Here is a 10,366-nt window from a genome sequence, read left to right as displayed (position 1 = left end):
AAAATACAATTACTTTAACTAATTTATTGAATATTTCTCGTATAAAACTAAAAGTAATTTTTTAATTATTTCAGTGCAATTATCTATTTAATTATTAAATAATAGGTACACCACGAGTGAGATTCTGCGGTCTGCATAGCAGACGACGAAAACGAAGATGGCGGACGACGCGCTGTTTGAGTTCTTGTTCATGGAAATGACAAACTCTATTTATTGCCAGGACGATGTTGCGGAAAGGGTGAGTACGCCGCGATGTCCACTAATACGTACTGCATGTTATCGAGATAAGTGTTTCAAAAAACGGCTCTCAGACTAGGCACTGTTTAAAACTTGCAGATGCCTCCCTCCCCCTAACATTGATTGATTGATTGATATTTCCATGCTACATTCGCAATGGCAGTCCTTCAGTATAATCATTCGCGCAGGATGCATCGGTGACCAAGCTGGAACAGATCGGATTTTCCACTGGCTATCGATTGGTCGAGAGGTAAGATGCCTGGGCTTGCGTTCCCATATTTGACTGCATGGTTTCTAAAACCAATTATGTGTATGTGTGTGTGACTGCTTCCACGCAGGCTCACGAAAGACTGGCCCAGGTTCAAGACTGAGCTGGACGTGATCAAGTTCATCTGCAAGGAGTTCTGGTCCGCGGTGTACAAGAAGCAGATCGACAACCTGAGGACGAACCACCACGTACGCTACTAAAAAAAAAATCAGTGTTTTACGATATTATATAATCATAGGCGTGCGCAGGGTTCGGAGGGGGGTTGGGGTGCATGTTTAACCGCAGACCCCCCCATTAGACGAGTCCGACAGAAAAACTTCGCAATGCCAAACTGCAGAGTGCAAATAGGGTACAGAGCACACAGCACAGGACAAGCGCTGAGGGCCCACAGCAGAAGAAACGTATCTCACGAGAATTTTTTGCTGGGATTGTTGATTCATAATGCTAAACTGCAGAGCTCAAAATGTGTGCGTCCTTCTATGTCCATTAACGAATTCGACTCCGCAGTTTAGCATTATGAACCAACTTCGCTCAGCAACAAATTCTCTTAGAATAAGCTTCGCAACAAATGCAAAACTGAAAATGAAGCAATGACATGCTGCTCACAACGACTTTCATTTGGTCCCCGGCTTTACGGGGTAAAGGTGTGAAGGAAACCATTCTTGGAATGCAACATCAGGGGTCCTTCGTCGGACATTGTCATGAAAAAACATGCATAACCATAACCCTGCACATTAAAAATGACGTGAACGGTCCAACTGAGTAAAAGTGTAGAGCAGAATCAGCGCCCTCTTCGAGATGATGCCCCCTCCCCCCCCCTGCCATTTGCCCTTTTTTTTCTTGATGCAGGGAGTGTACGTCTTGCACGACAACAAGTTCCGGTTCCTGACGCAGATGTCCAATAACAAGCAGTACATTGAGATGGCGCCCAAGGTAAGTGTTCACATCTTCACTGTAGCCTTGAAAAAGAATGCTGGACCTTACGGATTACACTGCAGCTACTGCTATTCATCATTGTTGAATTTGTCAATTGGATGTGTAGAGGAATGGATTAAAATTTGTTTGTTAGCTACGGAAGAGTTTGGTAGTTACGGGAGCTCGTTTTGTAGATCCGGAGATGTGGTACATGCCCCCTACATTTGTCATCCCCATCAAAAATTTAGGAAATTGGAGACTCATTGATGCAGCCTCTCACAATCAAGGACATCTCCTTAGGATGGTTGATCATCCAAGGTCATGTGCCAGTCTTGCTCGTGGCCACCTTGTGTGGGCTGCCAATTCAGTGAAACGTAAATTCGATGAGGTTTAAGAAGTTGCGGTAAAACAGTTCTCATTGACGTTCATATGCTGCTGGCATCACTAAGAGATGATAGAGACTCAATGGCACTTCGCAACAATCTTGTGCTACAAATTTATTTCCACACATGGTTGCAGCAGTTTGTCAACAGCAACACCCTTTGCGAGTGTTCGACGTAGACTCTTGTGCCATTCTCCCTATGTTAAGCCCCCTACATAGCACTGTAGTTGCATACAATTTTAACAATGCAGGAGGGGCCCTACCCAGATGACCGAGGCGCGACAGCCGAGTGCCTCTGCGACTAAAGAAATAAGTCCCGCTTATGTTCTCGGCCACGGTGTTTCATGGTGGGGTCACTGGATGCCTGGCTTGTGATAGTGTGTGCGCACCCATTGATGGAGGCTCATGGTCATGCAGAGGAGAAAATGATGCCGCCTATAGTGTAAGATCAGGAGCCCCCTCAGGCCCATAGTCAGAAATCTTTTGGGGGGAGCGGCGGGGGGTGGCACTTGCTGAAGATCTTGACTATTTTAGAAAAACACCTATTTTCATTACTTATTTTCGGTAAAACACCCCCCTCCATAATTTCTGGAGGGCCCGGGCCCCTAGAACCCCTCCCCCCTGGCTATGGGCCTGAACCCCCTGCAGCATTCTAGGAAAGTGAGCAAGTTACTAGCTGTATCAGGATTTGGACTTGGACTTCATGTGTACTACTCACAAGTCATCAGGCCTTTAACTCAAGTAAGGGGAGGGGGGGGGGGGCAGGCTCTTCCTGTAAAACTTGGTGGAGGGGAACTACCCCTTGCTTCGTGTTCAATAGTACATGCACAAACACATAACTCCCCCCCCCCATGCAGGGGCGGTGGGCGGTGTCAGCGGGGGGCACACGGGGGGTGGCCACTCCCCCCCAAATTTTTGCCTGCCCCCTCAAAAGCAAACATAGAACACAATGCACAAGTTCCCAGCTCTTCCGTCACCCCCCACCCCCAGTACACAAATCATGGCTCCACCCCTGCCCACATGCATGCCAGCAAAACATGTATGTTGTGGAGTCCCCCTTGAAGAGAGGGAGATTATAAGTATAACTCATGCTCGTGCATTGCTAACAGATGCAATCGACCTTACATCGTGAGTAGAAAAAGAATTAACAAGAAAGATGGAATGGAGGCGGGGCACCGTAAAATGTCTTTGCCTTGTTGCCATGATGGGGATCAGTACAAATGTCCGTGATCTCACCTGCGTTTGATGGGCGTACAACAGACTGCTGCATTGGAAAAGACAAGCAGCCGTTTTGAAGGTTGTCCAAAACAATTAGACACAACGTGCTGCATAAAATAAAGGAGAAAGATGAGACAAAGTGCAGACTACCAACTGTCTGTTGCATGAAACCTAGAAATCTAGTCACTCGATCTCTTAATTAATGAGATGCACCACCTGGATGTGCAATACACTAAACAGTCATTTTGCCACACGCAGCATGAAATGCATTCACACTATCTTTCTGTCACGAAAGAACTTTCTTGTATTGCAGGGGAAAGCTAATCTTCGCAGCCTCCCACTCTCTCGTCTTCCTCCCACTCTCTTTTCTATCTTGTGCGGCACATTATTAGTTCAGCATGAACCAACTACAGTCAATTACAGCTGAAGAATAAATGTAAGCTCCACAAACAGCCGTCACTTTTCGATCCAGAGAGAATAAATGTTCCATCCAATTGCAGTTGCTTATTTGCATGGCATGACAGGAAGTATCACGTATTTCACATAGGCACATGCTCGTGTCGCAAGTTTTTTGTCGAAAACTTGAACTTCCTGGCAAATTTCAGAAAAGATTACGACTTCACTGCTCAGCCAAATGTAACATTTTAACAAGGGACGACAATCTTTTAATTCATAGTACGCGTAGTATTTACATTATCAGCGAAAAAATACTTACGGTCACAACGGAAACCACCTAGCACGACCCTTGCATAGATAAATGGCAGGTGCTCCACAGTACTGGGGGGTGACCTGCAACACTTATTCAGCATGGCCAGAAAACGCTGCCGATCGGAACATGTGAGCCAAACGTTATAGCACAGCAGGCGGCCTGGAATTTACAATTAATCCTCAAAGTCAGCTTGAAATTGTTCCCTATTCTCTCGACAAATGATGCCATAAACCCTAAGTCCACAGCCATTGGCTGATTTGAGCATCGTGAGCTTAGTTACTGTGACCGCTGCGGGATGCCGCCGTGTAGCCACACGCGCGCGCGCGCTTTCTATCACACGGAAAGTAAGCTGCGCGTTCGAAGAAAAAAAGAAAAGAAAGTGCGCAAGGTCATGACGCGCGCCGACGAAGGGACGCATCTTCTTACCCCCTCGTCATCCCCCCTGCGAAGCTTTCAGTGCACGCGTGGCTACGAGAGGAGAGAGAAAGCGTTTGCAGTGTGCAACAAATCCCTATAACTCCACTTGTGCTTGATGGATTATAACAATTTTTGTGGCAGTTGATTCGTGAGGCAATAAGCTCCTTTAATGAAGCCATTCGATGATTACACTCAAACCTCATTATAACAAAGTAACATCTGCCACGAAAATAACTTCGTTATATCCAAAAAATTTTTATAAACGTTTATTTGCAACACTGTATCTATTACAAGACTATTCTTCATTTACTTCGTTATAACCGATAATTCGTTATATTCGGGTTCGTTATATCGAGGTTTAAGTGTACTTGGAAAAGTGTTGCAGGGCCCCTTTAAGTTGTTACCGATTATAGTCCACGAGTTCGGGCAGTGAGAACAGCTGAAGAGATGGCCATCAGACACTGCCTGAATGTCACCGCTCCCTGAAATATCTAATTTCACTAAATAAAGTTGTATCTCTCTCTCTCCGCGAGAAAATTTTTACTGAAAAGGAATGTGTCATCTTCGCAGTACTTGGCGTTCACGTGCGGCCTCATCCGAGGAACCCTTGCTAATCTGGGCATCAACAGCATCGTGACCGTCGAGGTCACTGCCATGCCTGCGTGTAAGTCGCTGCCTCCTTCTACTGCTCTGGCTTACAGTCTTGAATGCTTAACCCTTACAGACGCTGTGTACGCACTTGTGTGTACAATGCGTTTTTGCTAGTTGTGCCAACTAGTGGCTAAGAAAGAGCAAAATACATTGAGGTGTAGATGAATTGAACCTCCTGCGTAATAAATTGATCTCGTTTTAACTTCATTTTGCAATGTACTGGTGCGTACGATCACTTTGCTGAAGGCATCACCATGTTCGACAAGTCGTTCAATGTACCGCTTTCCGCAAGCCACGTTAAAAGGATAATTTTTCTTTGCTTTAACCGAAAACGAAATTTCATTATATTTCTAGCTCGAGATTTGATTGTATTTATGCTACAAACAACATGAATGACTTCAGTAAAAGTAGACATTTAATGACAATTTAATTAAGATTGATTACTGTGAAACGCATAAGTCAACGTATTATGACATTATTTTTTGTTGCAATAGAATATCGAGTGCCCTGAAATAATGTTGTGTAAATTTGATGCATTTACAGACAGTTCTTTATAGGTTGCACCTGAAAGGGTTAAAAGAAATGATAAAGGGAAACACTAAATAAATTTAGACTGGTGAAATATTTTTTGAGGAACTCTGTCATTCATAAACTTCGGCAGAGGCGTCACTTATGTGGTGGGGGGGGGGGGGGCTTTGCTTTTGACTACAATGATGAAAGACTCACTTTGTGTGTGTCACCCTCAATGCACAGTTAGTCCGACAACTTTGACCTCTGGTGATGTGAGTGGCCGTTTTGGTATTGCAGAAGAATGATTTGTGGTCAAAAAGAAGATGCCGGCCAAAAACACTTAAAAATAACAAGGACGTTCCGGCTCCCGTATGGGGGCCTTGTTCACAAATGAAGCAATGAAAGAACGGGGGTTGACTATTTACAGTACAGTACACTGTTAAAGGGAACACTCGAATGAGCACCCTTCATATTGCTGGCCTCTTAACAGCAAGTGTATGAGGAAACTTCGTTCGTGGATGACACTGCTCTGTAAAAAGGAGTCGCAACTGTCAGCCACCAGTAGTCTTATGCAAATCTATGCCCCTATGCTTATGCAGGATAGCGAAATCCGAACGTGCCCTGCGTGCAAGTGTTCCCGTTAACAGTGGACCCATCTGTACGTGCAAATAGATGGCGCAAACAGCATGCGTAAACAGAAGGAAGGGTGCCGTCATTGCAATTTAGAGTGGTAGTATCAGTGGTTTGGATTAGTAATCACTCGAAATGAAGTTGCGAGGTTGAATGATTTACCAATACAGGACGAACTTCTTTTGTAGCGTCCCTTTGAATTTAGCAACCCGGTAAAACGCGCCTTTTACAAGGGAAGAACTTTTTCTCAAATAGACCACATTTTATTCTTTTTTCTTTTTACGTACCAATGTACACCCAGCAGCAGAAGTTTACAGGACACAGGCTCCACAACAACTGCAAATTTGTTCTCTGTTAGTGTGTAATGCTTCTAATCTATCTGGTGGCTGTATAGGCTGCAATACCGACTACAGGCTGGAACATTTATTTGCAGCTTAAGTTCCCAGACAATGCGAGAGTGAAGCTTTCTCAAACAATTTACGTCCCACAAATTTTTGCTGTGTGGTGTGCTCTTCTAATCTAGCAATAAATGTGAATGAGATGTTGCAATTTTCATTGACGCAGAAAGGTGTTGACGCTTGTTTGGATTAACTGCGGCAATTTCACGTGCAAGTGCCAAATTTACAAATGCATATCGAGGCCACCTTTTTCTTCGCAGGCAAATTTCAAGTCCAGGCTGCACAGAACTCATGATGTCGTCGTCGGGTGTTTGTTCCTTGTGCATCGGTATTTGTGTTACATAAAAGTCAGTGAACATGTACTTACATACATTTTCTGTGTTCTTTCTTTTTTTTCATCATACAAAAACAGCTAAAGCTGTCTCTACCCATGGGGGACTTCTTACAGAAGAAAAATTCAGGAGCCCGTGCCCTATAAAAAAAAATGCGGGCAAGTGAAGTTTGGCGCGTGCGTGCCTGACACACTACTTTCTTCATGTCCAGGAATTAGGGACATTGCCACACAGCGCTTCTAGCGGTCGCCTCTGCAAACATGCGCGTTTTCTATGGAAGAGCGCCGTTTTTCGCGAATAACTAAGCATAGAAGCCATTTTTCAAAATATTCCCACGGAAATAAGTTCTATGCACTTATCACGACATCTCATGCAAGCAGTACCATTACTTACGACTGAAAACCCGTTCCAAATTGCGGGCAAAGTTTGAAGTATGGAAGTCTATGGAAACGTTCAAATTTTGGAGGCTTTTCTGGCCACTAAAAAGCGATTTGCAACTGAACTGTTGCATCGATTGGTATATTCCCGGGGATTTATCAACTTCAATGATTCCTCTTTCAGCTGGTTGCAGCAGCAGCTCTTGAAATGGCAAAAAAGTTGTTCCAAAATCGCAGTTTTCATAAGGAGGTCACAGAATCCTTTCTAGTACATATAAAAACCTGATTTTTGTCCGCAGTAGCACGCCGAAGTGATAGCCGAGCACGCTGAACGGCGAGAGATCAAAATCTCTGATACCAACCCAGCTGCGGCTTCCCTTTTCTTTTCTTGCTTCATCGCTGCTTAGTCTGGCAGCTTTCCGCCAGATGGCATGTGACGAAATGCAGTTGATTTAGTTACGGTTCTTGTTTTGTTTCTATCTGCACCAAACTTTTCGTAGAAAAAATCTTTTTTTTGGAACCAGTTATTAAAGGGACTGACAACTGATTTTTCTTGACCCAGCTTTTTACGGCGCAACAAAAAGCTCCCCCTTCTATACTCAAACCTCACTATAACGAAGCTACATCTTGCACGAAAATAAGTTCGTTATATCCGAAAATTCGTTAAAAACTTACATTCCTAACACTATATGTATTGCAAGACTGTTCTTAATTTACTTCGTTATAATCGGTATTTTGTTATATCCGTGTTCGCTATATCGAGGTTTCAGTTATAGTGTTTGTAGCTGTAGCGGTTGATCCCAAGAGTGTGCGGTTATTTTATAAGCAGAATGTTTCGATCTGAAAAGCCCCTAAACTGTACGTAGACGTCCTCCAGCAACGCTGTGAAGCGATAGCGATGATGATAGCCCTCCTCGCATTATGTTCAATGTGTTGCTTTCGCAGGAGTGGGTGAAACTGTGGTTAACCACCTTCATATTGATATTTTCGACCATTTTGGGATAGAAAAAGCAGGCAGAATAAGTTTTCCGAACGTTCGTCATCGCGTGAGGTCCCTTTACCGCCTCACAAGCCAAGCGCTTGTGGCCTCTGCGATTAGTTCCGGCAACGCGTCGCCGAACATAATCTCGGAGGCCGCGAGGCGCTCTTCGTACTTCTCCAACTATTCGGCAGGTGCCGCTACGCCCTCAGCTAACATAAAGCCCCTTAATAGCTAACAACGTTCATGCTACCGCTCATGAGCATCGGATCCAAGGAGGTTAAAATAAAATTTCTAAGGGTTTGCGAATATTCGACTTTCGAAATCAAATCGAATAATACATAATCGAATAATTCGATTCGACTTTCGAATTGCTAGTATTCGAAGTTTCGAATAATTCGACAGGACAAATATCTAAAACGTGACAAAGGCCAATGGTACAACTTGATCAGGGTGGGGTGGCTAAAACTAACGTTGACGTTGTTACAGTAGGCCTTTCGTTAAAACTGTCACTGATATCCTGGTTGGAAACCGAGCGCATGTTTACTTTAAAGGAGATTATATGTCATTTCTGCGTGTAAAAAACACATGAAAAAACAGTCAAGCCCTTCACAACTTCGCTTCTGAAACGAAGGCACGGACTCCTTGCGTAGTTCGGTCGCGTGCGCTGCATGCTCCGTAAAACGTCCAGGCTTTGGCCCGTAAACCCTCGGTGATTGGCTTCACTTGTGCAAAGTTGTTCACGCTGTGCAGTTGCCACTGCCGTACAGCAACACTCGTTCAGAAACTCCCATCGTTCTGGCGTGCACTCAAAGATTTTCTGGCCTGGAGCACTCATGACGATGAAGCACAACATTACCGTTGTCAGATGCGCCATAAACACCGTAACATCACGGCGAGAGAGCCTGAAGCCACGTCGTAGAACAGCTTGTGCCTCTGCATGACAATTTGTAGTCTTTCTGGTAGCAGTCACTCACCACGTTATGTGCTCGAGTGCATGAGCAGATTTCATTTCATTGTTCTTTCTTTCAAATTTGAATAACATCTTTTGTATTCGATATTTTTGGCCATTATTCGGCACTATTCGATTCGAGATAAAATTTCACTATTCGCACACCCCTAAAAATTTCCTGGAGTGATGGAGGCGCCCCTCAGCGAAGCCGCGTGCCGCCATCTTGCCATAGGCAGAAAGCGCGCCTTCCGCAATGCATGCTGCAGCGGCTGCATAGATGTTCCAGCTGTTCTCTGGCGTGGTGGCGTCTCGATGTCGTTGGGTACATCGTGCTTTGCGTACGGCTGCATAAATCGAGTGGAAAGGTTCTCTAGGATGAAGTTTCAGTTGTAAGCAGAACATTTCAAGCTTGATGAAAGCTTCTCTATATGCCGCAACACATGCTGATAGCTCTCTAATTTCACATCTGATGGTCATTCTTTTTTCCTAACCGGTTTCTTAAGGACCCAAATGTTCAAAGTATGTCGGGGCGGGCTGTTTGACGGAAAGTCTGGAAGCCAAAAGACAGCGATCACATATGTTAGAGGCACTTAATTCTCGTTGAATTGTTCCGACCGGACTATACTGTGACCCGGAAGTTGTCCGACTGTGCTTGACGCATTTGTAAGACACCTGATAAACCCAGTGATACACATTTTTGTGCTTGTTGATACCACTGGTGCGGAGCGCGAATAGGAAAAGGATGCACCGTTTCCTATTCGTTGAAATTATATAAATAGTGGACTCCCTAGATTTCGTTATCGGTTGCCCTGTTGTGTTATAAAAGGGTAGCTTGCAACTACGAGGTTAAGTAATGTCATTTGGGCAATACACAAGGACCTGTTTTTTCTTACATTCGTGCCTTTTCTAATGTTATTTGTATTTGCATTATGCAGTGCAGCGAGTAAAACCAGTAGGTCTAAACTGTGCAATGCTCATTCTAGCTGCAAATAAAGCGACCATAACCGAGGCCCCGGGGTCCGGCCGTTATATGTGTTCAAATTGAAAGCGTTGTTGAAGATGGGACAGTTGCATAATCTACACGGCAGCATTACAAAGAAATGCTTCATTCTTCCCAAGGGGAGATAAAACAGCTCAAGATTAAAATTCTTCAGCAGGGAAATTGCAGACAGACCAAAAAGAGCGAGGCTCGATCCTCAAGCCATAATAAAGGAGATCAAGGATCAAAAACTCGTGTCTGAGATAGGACAGGGGGATGTTCACTGCAGTCTTCCCCCATGCATACAGCAACTCCACCACAGAGCACAAAAAGACCAGAAAGGCACGTATCCATCCGAGCTGCGGGCGTCTGCGTTAATGCTGCACTTCTATTCTCTATCAGCTTACGAGTA

General features: G+C 44.4%; 1 protein-coding gene across 1 annotated transcript; it reads left to right on the top strand.

Moving 5' to 3' along the window:
• Positions 1–117: 117 nt before the first annotated feature.
• LOC119374694 (trafficking protein particle complex subunit 6b) lies at positions 118–6,682 on the top strand. Its single transcript, XM_037644868.2, has 6 exons — positions 118–238; positions 426–487; positions 576–693; positions 1,355–1,438; positions 4,717–4,810; positions 6,596–6,682. The coding sequence occupies exons 1-6, from the start codon at positions 158–160 to the stop codon at positions 6,628–6,630; spliced, it is 474 nt and encodes a 157-aa protein (XP_037500796.1). The 5' UTR covers positions 118–157; the 3' UTR covers positions 6,631–6,682.
• Positions 6,683–10,366: the final 3,684 nt, after the last annotated feature.

This window comes from Rhipicephalus sanguineus, chromosome 11 (assembly GCF_013339695.2).
Source record: "Rhipicephalus sanguineus isolate Rsan-2018 chromosome 11, BIME_Rsan_1.4, whole genome shotgun sequence".
Taxonomy (NCBI): domain Eukaryota; kingdom Metazoa; phylum Arthropoda; class Arachnida; order Ixodida; family Ixodidae; genus Rhipicephalus; species Rhipicephalus sanguineus.
The sequence above is the reverse complement of the archived record's forward strand: the minus strand, read 5'-3'. Positions and strand labels throughout refer to the sequence as shown.